General features: G+C 37.9%; 1 protein-coding gene and 1 non-coding gene across 3 annotated transcripts; both read right to left on the bottom strand.

Annotated features, from left to right (window-relative positions):
- Nucleotides 1–232: 232 nt before the first annotated feature.
- LOC146132163 (myosin light chain kinase 2, skeletal/cardiac muscle-like) lies at nucleotides 233–16,387 on the bottom strand. Of its 2 annotated transcripts, XM_083396702.1 has the most exons (8): nucleotides 16,246–16,387; nucleotides 10,122–10,221; nucleotides 8,458–8,661; nucleotides 6,909–7,050; nucleotides 4,888–5,090; nucleotides 3,635–3,787; nucleotides 2,472–2,607; nucleotides 233–1,225 (listed from the first exon to the last, which is right to left on the bottom strand). In XM_083396702.1, the coding sequence occupies exons 1-8, from the start codon at nucleotides 16,256–16,258 to the stop codon at nucleotides 1,088–1,090; spliced, it is 1,089 nt and encodes a 362-aa protein (XP_083252828.1). In that variant the 5' UTR covers nucleotides 16,259–16,387; the 3' UTR covers nucleotides 233–1,087. The 2 variants fall into 2 exon arrangements, with proteins under 2 accessions (XP_083252828.1, XP_083252827.1); XM_083396701.1 differs by lacking the exon at nucleotides 16,246–16,387 and having other exon boundaries at nucleotides 10,122–10,259.
- On the bottom strand, nucleotides 5,318–5,388 carry Trnag-ccc (transfer RNA glycine (anticodon CCC)). The gene has a single exon. It is a non-coding gene; the product is annotated as a tRNA-Gly (tRNA).
- Nucleotides 16,388–16,414: the final 27 nt, after the last annotated feature.

The raw sequence follows: 16,414 nt of genomic DNA on the forward strand, positions 1-16,414 counted from the left end.
AGTCTGCTTAGCCACAAGTAAAGCATACCATCTCAGAGTAAACCAAAACTACGTTTAGTTAAAATCACAGTGCTCCAACGCTAGAAAACACCCCTGATGGCTGTAGTTGGCATTATACATGATTCGACAACAAGGAATTTTTGGTTTGTTTTTGAGGCAAATTCGAAACGCATTGCGAGAAGCGCACTTGCGATTTCAATTTCGCCGTCTTTTTTAATCTATTTCAAACCGAACAAAAGTGTAATAGTTTTAATGTCGCGTACAAAGTTGAGACCAAACTGGAGGCGAGACGAAATAGAGGCGATAATGTCCATGCGCAAAATAAATCAACGATAAACTTCAAAATAATTAGAAAAAACACAAAAAATAAGAAACTTTGAATACACAACGGAGTTGTACAAGATTCAAAATCAAAGTTAAAAAGGACATTCAGTTAATTTGACTTGCACAACTTTGCGGCAAGAGTATAAACGTATTTTACAGGGAAGCGTTTATCATGGAGCGGACATACATCTTGTCAAAACACCAACCACAACATCAAACGCTTCGCATTCGTCACAGAACAAACACATTGAAAGCACCACTTGAGATATACTTGACACTATATAATACCGCATGAGCGGGGTACCTCTATAAAATGAGGAGTCGTCATAGATGAATCAACGAGAAAAATGTACAAAAACCTAAAAAAAAATCGACAAAGTAAAGGTGAAACTATACGAGGATGGGCAATAGGCGTAAAGTTGTTTATGGAGGCAATGCAACATAACAAATTGGGCAACGAAAATTGAGCAACGAGGCTTTAGGTTTACGCAAAATAGTCCCGTTATAACTTGTAAAATGCTACTTAACACCTTCAGTTGCAAAATGCAATTACTGCATTTCACAGTTAATTGTTAGCAAAGCCGCGATTTAAACGTGACGCAATAGCATAAAGCATTCAAATAATAGGCAAACAAAAGTTATATTACAGTGCTAAAATCTTTTAATTTCCTTCATTTACAATCTTTGGACTTGATCACGGTGTGCATCCGATCGCAAAACTTGGAATTCTTGCTTTGCCAATCCACCACCAATCTGGGTTAATTTATGTGGTGAGTTTCTTCAAACCCCCTGTCAACCCAGAGACCGATGACGATGTTTGGGGGGCTGGATTGCTGTGGCAAGCTCCTTTACGCAAACCCATCTGAAGTTTGGTTATGGCACGAACCGCGTTGATGGAACGCTGTAACAATATAAGTAACAAGACATATTCATTATCGAAATCGATTAGCTTTACGTGTGTACAAGTGCTTAGAACTGTACATTTAATAAACTTAATTATTGGTCTGCATTAAACACCCTGTATGTGAGATAGTAAGTGGGTAGCTGTTAGATGCGTAGGTTTACTACAGGTCACACACACGCTGTGGTGAACTGAAGTATATTACAGGGTAAATCGGTTAGGTACAACCCGGAGATGGTGAACCTTTTATTGTATGAGTCACAAACGAGACCTTTATCCTTTTATAAAAGACACAAGTGGGTCGTACATTATCCAGTGATAATAATATTTCGAAATTCGCCGATTTCACCTTTCTACAAATAACTTTGTCCTTTGTTGGTAATCCATAAGTTTATTACGACGACTCATTGCAATTGATAGTAGGCCCACGAATCAGTTACATAAATTAGGCTTCGTACCAATATGAAAAACAAATAAAGTTAACAAACCATATTATGGTAGCAAAATTAATTTATCAAGGAGCTCCGCGCTCTAAGAATTGTACTTCCCAGACTGGTTTAAACAGCAGTGCCTAATTGTTAAACATATTTGTTTTTTAAAACATTTTGTAAACAAACTTTTTAGAGTTACAAGTGGGTTGCAGAACATCTGTAATAGTTTCCTAAGGTTCACGCGGTTTAGTGATTCGTCATCCGTTTTATGGGCTAAATGGGTCAAGTCAGGCCGGCCCTATTGTTAACATTAACTATAAATGTGCCGTAAAAAAGTATGAATCGCAAAATGTACTTCGATTCAACACTCCAGTTTTTATTTCTTAGCAATGGTATATGCTTGAGTATTATATGTCCCCACGTCTAAGCAAAATAGTTTATTTGAGTGGGCATCCGAACTGCAGCAAATTGTCAGGGGAATCAGATAACGGCTGTTACGCGTCTAATTATAATAATCGCAGTGCCGAAATGTATAGTGGCTAGCGGTCTGGCAAGAGTCCTTACAGTATGTAATGATTGTAATGTCTTAACTTGGCAGAAGAACATAGGTGGGTATTCAATCGGTGACCGACAAGCAAATCGCAAAAATACCAAACAAACCTAAATATATCACAACACCATTTTACTGATCGAATTTGTAAACAAAAACAACTTAAAAAGAATAACACAGTATCTAAATGGACGGCTATAAAAAAAAATATTTTCCACTCGAGTGTTCCAGCTAAAACGAGACAAAACCAGACTTCATCACTCACCACCCATTTTCTCCGGGCCACGAACTTCTTAAGGTTAAGCACAGCCGCGCATAAGCTCTTGCGATGCGAAGCGCCGTCCATGGCTGCTTTCTGAAGCCAATCGTGCTTCAAGCAATCTGCACAACTCGGTCTGATCCTGCGAAAAAGCAGTACGGTTAATCTCAGACAAAGCACATAAAACGAGTCGCAAAAGTAGAGGTTTGTTGGAACTTGAAAACATTTCGACGTTTTGCTTTGTCTTATAGCTCATATAAACGCTCGGTTTGCCACGAAAAAATTTATGAACTAAATTGACATTCTGAACCGATTCGCATCGGCAAGACTCTAAGCCTTACTTAATTTTTAAGCGAGCGTAAAACCCGTTTTAATTTAAGATCCGTTGAGTTAGCATTTCTTTCTCTTCTAATTGGAATTTATAAGTTATCGCACGTTTTAAAGAACGAATTCGTTTTGTCTTTCGTTGAACTTCAAACACCAGTTTCATTATTAAATGTTGAAAGACCCTGTCTCAAGTTTAAAGTTAAATTATTCTAAAACTGTAATAAGTAACCAGCACGCTACCGGTACACAGCTGTTCGGGGTAGTTTTATTTGAGTGTAAACCAACATATATAGATTAAATATATTAAGATCCGTCGGGTAATCTGGTAAGAAACGATAGCGAATGGGGGAACACATATGATTATAGGATGTGACAACATTTCTTTCATGAAGTTAAACTTAAACGACTAAGAGGGCTTGAACATGTAATGCGAAGGGACACTTGTCGTTTCCCGAAAATCACACTAAGATTGACTCCAATTGGTAAAAAAAACCTAAAGCGATATAGCAATGTATCCGACCTGACCATTACGGGTCCATGAAGAACATCGCAACATGCTGCTTAAGACCATGAACAAATGGGAAGTCTGGTTTGTAGCTTATGCCGCAATCGGGGTCAAACGTAATTTATTGACTAAAAAAATACACACTTTAGAAGGTCTGTTAGTTTCTATTAGGACTAACATACACAAATAAACGTGTCGCAGGAAATATCAATATCTAATTTCAGGGCGTTACTGGTACGTAAATTTACTTCTGGCATACCTTATGTTTATCAATAAGATTGCCTCTATTTATCTGAAAACTTAAGCAGGAGAATCGCAATTGGATAAGACTTTTTACCTTTCATTGTGTTTGAGCAGCGTGGTGATAAAGTTCTTGGCCTCTTCGCTGATTTCGTCGAAACTTTCGTCATCGAAATCGACTTCTCCGCTTGTGACGTTCGACAGGGTTTCTTGTTCAGTGTCGCCCATGAAGGGGGAAAGTCCCGATAACCTGAAAACGCAGTTGCTTCGATTTGATTACACGGCTTCATCGATTCCAACAAAATCACAATTTTTTAGGACTATACGCAAGCTTTTCGAAGAAATGGGAATGAAAGTTATTTTAAAACATGTCGATTTAGGCGACTCAAGTTTCAAGAAAGAGTTCAAGAAGTTAAGGACAGGTATTATAGCGGCTTGTTCTTTGGAGTCAGAAACCTACAAGGAACGTATAAAAGACTTAAGCAGCCATCGACTCTCGCCTTTAAAGCCAGCACCTACTTAGCCATACTATACAATTACTTAATCGCTAAATTAACTAGTATTAAAATTGCAAGTCCGTATCGCGTTGGTTACTAGGTTGACTTTACTTTATTTTTCACCTTTACGTTGTTGTGCGTGAACCAGCGTTTTCTCGGATGTTACGAGGACGAAACCAAACAGGCAACCGAAAACACTCAAAGGCACGTGTGATATATCGATTGAACATACAAATCGGAGGTGGATTTTACATATCTATATGTCAAACACAATACGAAATGTGAAATATTTTCAAAATTGGAGGAATTCGGCGAAAGTGATATGAATGACCGTTTTACATGTATTGACGCCACCAGCTGTCAACAATTAAAAAAAAATAATTTGATTTAAAAAAATGCTAGGACAGTGCTGCATTCTGATATGTTTATTTTAAAATAGTAACAGTTTTATGGTTTGGGATACGTTATCCTTATGGTAATCTGGGTTGGCTTATTTAAGTTCGACAATCTTAGTTTACTCGCAACATCTGAACCTATTGCGATTATCAAGACCTTTGCGGTAAACCACAATTGCTGAGTTAGCATTTCTTTAACTTTTCGAAACAGTAATTTATAAGACAATCTTAATTTGCTCACAACTCATGTTCGAATGTCTTTTTAACAAAAAATTTAAAGATCTTCCATTAATATTGCGATTCTTGGGTGGCGTATTGATAGTCCAACAATCTTCATATCCTTGCGTCTATTGTAAATGATTTGTTGTTTTCTTAAAACGAGTAACAAATATGCAAAGCGTTACCTCCGCAAACAACGAGGTAAAATCGCAAATTAAATAGTTAAATGTACAACTTACAGCACGTAGGTTATGACGCCGATGCTCCACACGTCCGTGCCCTTTCCCAAGGGGTCAAAGTTGACGACCTCGGGCGCCACAAACTCTGGAGTGCCGAACATTATTTTCAGCGGCTTGTTGGGAACGTAGCGACGCGCGAAGCCGAAGTCGATTATCTTGATCAGGTCGAGTCGAGTCGGACTCACGCAGAGAATGTTCTCAGGCTGGAACGAGTACATTTGTCGAGTTGAAAAATCGCGATGTAATGTTAGGACGAATATGTTAAAATCGTTTGGCTAGTTTAAAAACGATTATCTTTTGTTTTTAATTTTTTTTAACATTGAACGAATTTTTTTTAATTATGTTAAATATATGGTTGCTACTGCGTATATGAAAACCTGTTAATATCATTTTTGTGAATGTGAATCGAACTATTGTGCAAAAGGAATTTTGCACTGCCCGGGAATCGAACCCGGGGCGCAAGAATGGGAATCTTGCATGTTACCACTAGACCAGCAGTGCCGATGGTTCAATAAGGAACCGGTGAGATTTTAACTAACAGTAATGATTATGTCTGCGATAGTTCGAATAAATGGACTCAAGTGTAAGTTATATGCTTTTTTTTATTTCACCACGTCCTTTTTGGCTATTGACTTTATAACAACCAATTACAAAAAAAAAACAGTAAGAACAAGATGTTTCTAAACTTCCTAATTATTTTTTTTGATAGTCAACATGGCTTTAAGATTGGTATTGCACAATTACTCGCACACTATACTTGGTTAAACAGTACAGCATAATTTTACAGAATGTCATAAACAATTGACTTTAGAGAAGCCACTTTCTATAAATACTAGTGTATATTTATTTACAATGTGACGAGCTGTACATTGTGAGTAACTATAACAGACCATTGTGTTTTTTAACATAACGAGCACTCTTGTGATAAGCCAACATTGCGAATCACTATAATGATGATTTCGTCGAAACCTATTATTTATTACCAGAATCATAAGAATTTCAACGTAACTTGTAATTTAGATAATTACTGCTTAATTTCTGAAACAACCTATTACACAACTTTGGCGATGTAAACGTATTATACCAACGGTATAAATTATTTAGAAAACTATTAATAATTCTAGCTGTTTAATGTTGAGAAGGAGATTATGTGGTTCTTTATTCTGAAACGTATTTAGATCCGAAACTTAACCTCATATCGCTTGTTTATAATTTAGTTGCCACTTCGTATAGTGAACAATATTAACACGACGTTATGGAATACCATGTGATTAATGTTTATTATTCTATTGCGGTTAGCTTACACGATACAGTATATATAGCTGAACATGAGTTCCAATATATTTTAGTATAGATTGGTTATATTTTAAGAATATTACCCGCTCGTGTGTATTGATTTCATTCTACAGTTTGTAGATTGTTATTACAGTTTGTTCATTATTACATTGGATCTCATGTAATTTTTTTAAAAGGAAACTATTTTTTTTAGATATCGTTGTGACTACGTAAAATTTGTATATAGCTTAATGTTGATTGGTGTGATGAATAGGGATATTGGACAATATCGGATAGGAGCCGATATATCGATGTCAAGTGGTAGTGTCGGCACTCGTCCGATACTTGGGTGGTATCGGTGGCGATCCGATAACAAATTAAAAAGGAAGTTTAGGCCAGATTTTCGATCTGGTGCAACAATTTCTACTTTCGACGTTAAATTTATTAAACAATGTTTAACAAATGTAGATAATTAAACTTTTGATCACTGAAGTATAAATGTGACGGGCAAATACGTTGGGACCAGTGCTCTGTAAGGTTTTACTATAGTCTTGAATATGACAATTGAACTTAAATTGTGTGTTAACAAACTGTATTAAGTTTTTAGCAGTTGCCATCGGTAAAATACGAAGGAATGATTGACCTAATGAAATATACTAGCTATAATCTATTTGTTAGTGCAAAACTGCTGATATTTTGCGAAACTGCTGAACTAATTCAAACGTGAGAAAATCATATGCATATACCTTTAGATCAAGATGGAGTATGTTGACACTGTGCATGTAGCTGATGGCCTCGCATATCTGACCGATGTACTTCACTGCCAGTTGTTCGGTCAAATCGAAGGTTTCGTCGCAAACGCGATCGAACAATTCGCCACCCGTTACACTGCACAAAGTGTCGTTGTTTAGAAAACGTTTAAAGGTAGAACTTCACAATATATAATAGTACGCATCTGACTTTAATAGTTACGTAGGGGGCAGGGAAAAGTACAAAAACAAACGACTTTCTTTTAAATCGCCGGGCTTCCGATAAAAAGTCCTATATATATGAAATATTATGTTAAGTTGCCGTTCCACACAATTTTTCAGCCTACTATTAGTTTGTCTGTAATTGCTCAAATAGCAATTTAAAATTCGATGGCAATAATAAAACAACCGCGCAAAACATCCAAGAAATTAATGCAATCTTTGAAGCATCAAGACCAATGACTGACAGTGCTATTAAAATGAACAGCATTATACCGTGATAATATTATCTTTAAACTAATAAACAAGAAAACAGTAGATGTTCTTTGTGAAAACGGAAGACAATTGCTGAAAATTCGTGAAAGGATATGTAAACATAACAATTTTAGTTACTGTTATAAAGCTATTGCAAGGTTTGATGCCAGGTGATGATTGGCATTACGGACCCTGGAGGTCTTAGTCGTTTAGTGAAACGAGGCCGATTATGGAAAAGCCAATAAAATGCGCAATCTTTGAAGTTTGCTTTCGTCAGGTGCGTATTACTCCCATGAATGGAATTCCCAATAAATTGAAACAACAAAGCGCTTATCGCGCTGGCATAATCTCCCTTTAGACGACATTTCAGCAAGGGAGTCGGCAACCATTATAAGGTCGCAAACGTCGCGGCGAAATAAACAACAGTTAACTATAAAGGTAGGTCGGTTGGTCGTGTGTCATTTTGCGGTCGAAGCAACATTGATATTTAACGCGCTATAGGGCTGTTTCGTTTTAAAAGACACTTTCTGTTTCGCTTCTTAAGCCACTTCAAAATGATTAGACGAAGCAGACCGTGAAACGTCTCCAATATTGACTCAGTGCTGTTGTCTTCTTAAAAGTTCTAACAATTGAATTGAAATTGTTTTGCTACAATTTTGTTAAACCCATTTAAATAAATGTGCCGATTGGAATTACGTTGTTTAGTGATACTGCAATGTAGTCCTTGATTGTGTTTCCTTTTTTTTAGCGTAGATTAAATAGTAACCAAAAATTATATCAAAAAATAAAGCATCACCCGACTATAGATCGGAAATTATTCCTTTCTTCATAATCTGTTGCATTTTTCACAACGAAAATGTATGCAGATATTGCGGATTTTGTTTGCGTTTAACTAGTAAGTCTAAGCTTTGAACACATATTTAAAAGATAAACAATATTAGTGAAATCCTTGGGGGGTGGTTGTAGTTTGTTGTAAAACCGGTTACCGGGCATTTTCGCCAAAAAAAAAACGGCGAAAACACGCGCGAAATAATCACCCGACTATAGATCGGAACCGAACCGAGCAACTCACAGTTCCAGAATGAAGGTGACGTCGTTCTTGCCGTAAAGAACGTCGTACAGCTGCAGCAGCTTGGGGTGGGCGAGGTCGTTCATGAGCTCGATCTCGAGATCGAACTCCTTCCTCTGGCTGGGACGGCGACAGGCGCACTGCTTGGCCGCGAACTTGCCACCCCCTTGCTTCTCGAGCACCAGCGAAACCTTGCCGAAACGGCCACTGGAATGCACCAAGGGAAAGGAGTTTACGTTTTGTTTTCGCGTTTGCGAAGTCTTTGCACCCTCGGTCCTTTTTCTCGCAGGTGTTTTGCAGCGCTTCTCCTGATTTAACGGCCTGTGCTTTACACCAATACTAACACCTACGCCACACCAATAGAACTGCTAGCAATTTAAATCGGCGACTCCAAGGCACGGGTCTACCTTTTGAACTTGCATGAGTTCATTAAGCTACCACACCACCAGTTTAGTAGTAGTTATTTGATGTAATATTGGTTCAATTCTGCTCCTAACTGTAGTCGGTGTATACCACTGACAGAAAAAAAGAAAAAATGGCATTGTAATTGCCAGATGCCACTGTACTTCACGGTAATGTCATTTATTGAGTGGTCTTTCGTTAATAAAAGTAATTGTTAGCGAAATATAATATTTTTGACGCCATGATTTGAACTACCCCTCTGAACTATTGCAAGGAATGCGTATCGTTTAGTGAGGGAATAGAACGTCAGAATATTTTCAATTGAAATCGAATGTTTCACATTGTTAAATGCTTTAACGGTTGTCAGCAAATATTTTTTTATAAAATAGCTTCATGTTTTTGAGGTTTCGAAGAAAAAGGGAAAGCAGCTGATATATTGTTACGTTAAAGCTGTCGTGTTCGATGAAAACATTCGTTTGGAATAGAAATGTAAAACAATTATTTTAGATGTGGTGTGTATCTGAGCAAACACATTGATGAAAGAGTGCAATCGTTGCGGCGTGATTAGAACCTTGTGGTCTTATGACTCTTTATTAGTATGGTAACCAATCGAAAAACTGATTTTGACCTATGTTAAACCGCAAATATAAACTAGTACGTAGCAATCGCATCAAATCCCTACTTCCTCTGTCAATCTAATTCTAACGTCACTAATGAAGTTGCAGTTTATTTTTGTCTAGCGACACAGGCCATTGTTTTACAATATGAGTACATTGTCCCTTTGGCCCATATATAGTTGCTCTACAGCGGTCGTTAAAGTCAAATTTGTTACGCGTAATTGAATGCATTCGTATTTGAGAGGTTTGCGCAAGTTGGGTAATGTGGCGTAATAAGAATTAAGACTTTTTTTTTACGTGAAAACCCATTACACAGCAGCTTACTGTTTTTTTCACTTACGCAGGTTGAAAAAACCCAAACAAATTGGAACATTGCCACTGTGATGCACTTATATATAAAGCAGGATATCCCAGGCTGTTCAGTCTGCGACCCTTTTTAAGTTTTTTCAAGTTCTTCGCGACCGTTTTGGTTGAATCGTGTTGATCAAGCAAAATATTGCCTTTCTAAATTTATGTAGCCTTACTAGCGACCCCTGAAAGTTATTGCATCTGCAGGGTCGCTTTTGTTGGGAGGATGGCGGGCTACTATAAAAGACTATTGTTTGATGTACGCAAAATAAATGAAGGCACCAAAAAAAAACTGATTACCTGCCAAGCACATCCTTGACTTGATAGAGGTCGGCCAGAGCTTTGTCGGTCTTCGCCTTGACGACTTTGTGCTGAAAGTATGCCGGATCTCCCAAGTTCTCTGGGACACCAAGAATCACCATTGTGAGTTCGTGTTTGTTGGCGCACGACAAACAGCAAAGCAATAACAGTGGGTGGGAGAACGTTATGGCTATGCGAGATTACGAACGTGGGTCGCTATTGACATACAATAAATTTTATGGACGATATGTTGCCAACCAGCAAAGGCAAAACTTGTTTAAACAAATTTGGAAAAATACAAAGTAGGATTATTTATTAATTGACATAGTTCGGACTGCAATGATATACTGCAACTTTTTTAAGTTTGTTAATGAAGTACCTATAGGAAGAACTGCCTTACAAAGCTTTTCCTGTTAAACTTAGGCTACGTTAAGTCCTTGACCTGGCTAGGACCTGAATACACTGACGAAGGTACAGTCTGCCTATGTTAAAATACTGCCCCTTCTTACCGAATCGAGACGGTATTTCTGAAGGGCGTCTGTTTACTTTCGTCTTACACCTTTGTTTTGGCCCACACGTTTGTCTAATCAATCACGGCTGCGATGCATTATTAACAAGAAAAATTCACTGAGCTCCTTAAGTCTCTGCCTCTAATAAGATTTTAGCGCTACCGCCTGTAAGTAATATATCAGTGTAAAAATATTAAACTTGGCTGGCGTCTTATTTTCAAAGCTAACATTTTAGTATCGAGTAAAGGTATGATTTATATAATAAAAAAACGCCTTTAGCTTTACTAGAAGGACACACTCAGAAAATGAAAAACTTTCGAGCATAAAAAGTGTTGAAAGTTTTTTTGATTCGTAACACACAACTTAGCATTCTGTATTGAGGTTGTTAGGAAAGCGGCCTTCAGTAAAACAAAACGTGATTTTAAAATCTAAACGTTGTTCAAATGACCAAATGTGTGTCTTCCAGTCTAACCCAATGCGCAATTTTCTCTTAACCTTTGACCGTTGTTTCCGTTGCGATCAATTAGCTAGTTTCGTTGCGAGCTTTCAAACAGCAAGGCAAAGACCAGGAAGCCAAAGGCAGCGGTTAGTGCACTTATGGCATTGGTATCTTCATTAGAGACCTATAGTTGATTTCGGCAGCGCCGTTATCTTGTCCGTGAAATATTATAAAACAAATCAGCTAAAAAAAGAAAATACCGCACATCTGGCCATTTAAAGGTGGCCATGAACACTTCTTAATTTTTAAATGTTTGCAAACTAGATCTTAACAAATTATTGTTTTTTTGGGCAAAATGTTACTAAATGCAAACATCTCTCGAATATGCTTTATATCGATATACATGTGTTTATACCCACGTCTCGAAACCGGCCGCTTACAAACTGTCGAACATTTTAAAAGATAAACAAAATGTTTAACATAAGTTAAATGAACCGACTTGGCGACAAACACCTTGCATTACCACCAGTGAAAATACTGCCTCAATCCTCTCTTAACATAATTATACCATACAACAAACAAACAAACAGCATCATGAGCGACGGAGCGCATTCGTTGCAGCGAGTAGAGCTGACGATTCCAGTCAACAGCAGGCTAACTGCATTCCCGACCCGAGCGACAACCGCCCCATAACGACATACAACCGCGTATTGGCGCTCACCCGAACCAATACCCTTGTTGTATTCCAAAGAAGGCTGACAACTGCAGTGGGAGAAATATACACATTAGCGTCGCTGCCGTACAGTCAGTTGTGCACGAAATAAATGTTTACAAGCCTGCCACTGTCGCTCCTATCTTTTTAGTCGTGTTTTCGGTGGCTCGTCGTGCCAATTCGCATTGGACCGGATAGCGCGTGATGGTATGAAAATGAAAATTGCCATTACTCTTTGGATTTTGATGCGATCACCGCTTAAATCATTATCTTAGCTTTCAAAAATAGTACGAGATATTTTATTTTGAACAACAAAATGCAGAATCGTCTCCAGTATGTGTTGCGATATCTTTTTGCGAAATTGATGCAGATTTTAAAATGACAAGGTGAACAAGGCGTAACAACTAAGCGACGAAGTGGGGGGAATCCCGTAATCCATGCCAATGGACGCTAAATTTTCCGTCGGATTTAAGGCCATTGATGTAAAATAAGATTAAACAAACTGGCCGTGGATAAAAGTGCCCAGAGGAGCTTGGTCAAGTAAGACGTCTCATGAAGGAAATATTTGTCACAAAAATACACATTTTATCCCACATTGGCGAAGTTGGAATTTTTTGCAAATGGCTGTTAAATCGAAAATACACGCTTTCTCAGATGCAGAAGGACAACAAAAAACAAACTTTGGTCTTCCAGAGTTAGTCAGCAAACAGGCCGACACGCTTTGTGTCAACAAGCGATAATGTTAACAACCTTTCGAGAATTTCCAAACGTGCGGCAGATATGGGAGCCGTGTACAAAGTTTAAATGTGTTGCCTAGCATGACATGCCTGCTACACTATAACTACGATTGAACTCGCAGTGCTCATGCTTGTCGCGTATGTTAAACAAATATCAGAGATGTTCAACTAAATAAAAAGATCGATATTTGTTGATAGCGGGCTTGAATTTAGCTACCGCTGGCAACTTTAGTTTTCCCGTAAAAACCGTAAGACTAAAATTGTTGCATTTCCGCCATAGAAGTATGATACATTTCTCTAAAAACTTGATGTGATTAACTATCTACTGATTTTGTCCTGCGACGTTCAAGGAGAACGACTACGCCAATATTACGTATCAGCAAAATTAAAATAAGCTAAATTTAGGAAACCTATTTATTTATTTATTTTTTATCACTTTACGTCCAAAACGTATCGTCATTGCGCCTGTATTGCATTAGCAGATGACAACATGCCTTAAATAACGGATGAACTCCGTTGCGTCATAACGTTCTGATTCAATTACCTAATTAAATTTAACCAAGAGAAAGAGGCTAGCTCAACGCTATATCGTTCTGACTCATAGCATATTAACTGACAATCTATACTTTTTACCAAGTCTGCATTTCTTCTGAACCTAAAAATGAACAATCCCCTGCAAAAATTCAAGACGAATGCTAAAGGTAAAGGCAGATGTCACGCTTTCGTCTGCGGCCAGCAGCGTCAACCATTTTCCTTCCATTGTGGGTCTCGGGCCAGGTCAGATGTGGGGCGTAACTTGGCAAATAAACGCAGGGCAACGCGATCACACGGACTGGGCGCCCATTGCCCACTTGAGGAACGCGACACTGTGAAGATAAGGGCGACGAAAGGTTGCCGGCGATGTCCAGCATTGAACAAACAGAAGTACGGGTGATATATTACGGTTCCGATAACGAGCTTGTATAGAGCCACCGTGGACATCGTCCCATCAATGGTAATCCCAAGCCAAAAATGTAGTTAGGCAGAAGACTGTAAGTGGGGACAGGATGGGTAGGTAAAATTAAACCAAGACCTACATTCTTTTCATGGATATTTTGATTTGTCAGAAAATTCCTTAATCTTTGGTTCAGAAATTCCTTAATCGAGTCTGTTCTTTATCCAAGGGCTTCATGTCGCCTCCTACGCATTTCTCGCTTTCTATAGCAAGAAAATATTATTGAAACGGCTATTCTACCCAAATCGTACGATTTTGGCCTCCTATTCCACTTTGCAAAAAATGCGCTTTAAAATTGTGAGTACTTTGTAATAAGAGTGGGTCAACAGCCTGTGTCAACACAACCAACAAGTTGTTGTTCGCGTTCATAAGTTATAAGCATGGGTTTGGCAACTCGTTATTACAGTCTCGGTGATGAGTGATGCCGAGGATTAGAATACAATACATAAGGGGACATATGCCGCGCGTCATCTATTTAATCCTTAAAAACGTCGTAAAGACAGTGAAATTTAGGTTTTCTTTTGCAGTAAACATGAATTTTGGGTATGAATGTTTAGCGTTAATTGTGGCCAGGTTTAAGTAAAGTAGTTTCAACTTATCACAAACACTGTATGGTGGACGTCTTATTATTCGCGCTAAAATGAAGTTAAACTGTTTCTGTCGAGGAATAGAATAGGACTGTCAACATCTCTGTGGGATCTGTAATTTGACATTTTTGATTATTTTCCATTAGCACTCCGCTTTGATTAAAAACATAATGTACGATTAAACGCAGTCAAAAGAAAAATAAACGCCAGCCAGGGCAATCACCTATTTTAGTGACAGATACGGCAAAACCAAATTAAAAAGTTTTGAAGCGGTTTCAAAATTTGTTGCCATTTGAGCATAATTGACAAGCGCACAAAGGAGGCGACGACAGAAGTGAAATCAAAACTATCGTATTTTGCGTGTTGTGGACACGGACCAGTTATGGCGTTCGTTTAACGTTTTAAAAAACGTGTCATTCAACAGGCAGGTCTTAACCACGGCTATTGACGAATTGTATCGTATTACCGGACCTGGGTTAGCCACTGTTGTGTTACCTTTCAAGGTTTCGGACAGGAAATTACTCTTGAATTCCACGCTAAATATTCGACGGCAAAATTTTGCCGCATGTTATTTTTCTGCCAAATGCCGTATTTTGACTAACAATAACTTCACAAGGTACCCTTAATTAGGTAGTTGGGTACACTATGCACGGATCTGTAATGTAGCTTGATAATAAATTGCAAAGCCAAAAAGGTCGAGTAGATCGACAGCATCTTGATTAAGACGTTTCGATACGAGCTTGTATTAACTATTGCGTCCCATCTCTTATAAGTGATGCTTAATGTGCTTCTCAGTCACATCAACTGAAGATGATACGAGCTCGTATCGAAACGTCTTAATCAAGATGCTGTCGATCTACTCGACCTTTTTGACTTTGCAATTTATTATCAAGCAACTCTTAATTAGTTTTCGAAAAAATGTGTTGTTTTTTGGACGAGAGTAATTTGACTTGAAAATACTTTGCACATATTTAAGCTTGACAAATTTGCTGCAAGCATAACAACAATAGAAGCCCAAGAACTTTTAACAGCATAATCAAATTAGTCCGAATTACCATTTGCGCATGACATTTTGCGGTGTTGGAAATAAATATCGCTAAGTTGACAAGAAGTGGGTTGTTGGCGATTCGAATGCAACTTCTTACGCTTTTAAAAAAACAAAGTATCTCGCGATCATGTTACAAAACAAAAATGCCGCCAATTGGTAAACAGGACGGTCGCTTTGTGCAGCGAAGCGTAAAGGACGCGCCAAGTTCAAATACTAAGTTGTCACAAGGTGAGGCTAAACAGCTCGTTGAATTTAGCTCCAAAATGTTAATGTGTGATGTGGTTCTGTGGTATGTAAGCGAAACCTTTCAAGAGCAAAAGTAACTCACGCGTTTAAACCTCGCGCCCGATGCGCAAGCCACACAAGGGATCGTACTGTTGAAAGGAGAAACAATTTTAAATGCGCTTTTATTACTTGCAAAAATATGACGTTTTGCATAAAATCAGCAACATTTTGAAAAGTTTTTACAAAATTTGGCGCTCGTAGTAAATTCCCCCCAAAAACAACATGTCGACGATAAAATTATTGGTATATGACCATGCGTTTTATTGAATAACTAAAATACCTTTTAAAACAATCAAAAAAAAAACAAAAACATTTTGATAAAACGTATAACTTTCCTTACAAAATACGCTTCTCGTGTTTTTGCTGAAAAACTGCTAATGGTAATGATACTTTTGCACGTCGGCAAACACTTTGTTATTGTTTTACCACAACGCCAACGCCACTGTGGCCTCCAATAAATCACCTTTTCTCTTCCTACTTTTCTCAGCTGAAATACGACCACGCGTATATGGAGACCGGTGTATATATGAACTGTTATTTATGCTTTCTTAAATACTGCATTTTATTAACTGATCCTTTGGTATGCTGGTATGGATGGTAAACAGTTTTGATATGTGGTCTGCCTAACTGAGATAGTTGCAAACTTGTTTTCCTATATAAACTTAAATTTAATAGACAAATTCCTGTGACTTAACATATTAAAACAGTTAAACGTATTTAGATTTTAAGCAACAATCAAGCTGATTGTGGGCTACAAACTAACATAGGCCTACCAGCATTCACAAAAATAACTATAAACAACACTTAACTTACCGGTTTCCGTCATTTTAAAATATCCTCAATCCAAGACTGGGCGACTTGTTTAGATGACTCCGTTGGCGACACTCCGTCAAATGTAGAACTTTATTGTTTGTTTGGACAGCAAAAGTACGCAGTAGAAATAGATCTAACGATATGACTCTAGAAGTTTGTAAACATCTTA

The sequence above is a fragment of the Ascidiella aspersa genome, chromosome 9, assembly GCF_963924565.1.
Source record: "Ascidiella aspersa chromosome 9, kaAscAspe10.2, whole genome shotgun sequence".
Lineage (NCBI taxonomy): Eukaryota > Metazoa > Chordata > Ascidiacea > Phlebobranchia > Ascidiidae > Ascidiella > Ascidiella aspersa.

Coding starts and splice junctions, on each gene's coding strand:
- LOC146132163 (XM_083396701.1), bottom strand. CDS start 10,243: ATGGTGATTCTTGGTGTCCCAGAGAACTTGGGAGATCCGGCATACTTT. Junction 5,091..6,908: donor TACTCCATCTTGATCTAAAG/GTATATGCATAT, acceptor TACTCGTTCCAG/CCTGAGAACATTCTCTGCGT. Junction 1,226..2,471: donor TGGCCCGGAGAAAATGGGTG/GTGAGTGATGAA, acceptor ATATTGTTACAG/CGTTCCATCAACGCGGTTCG.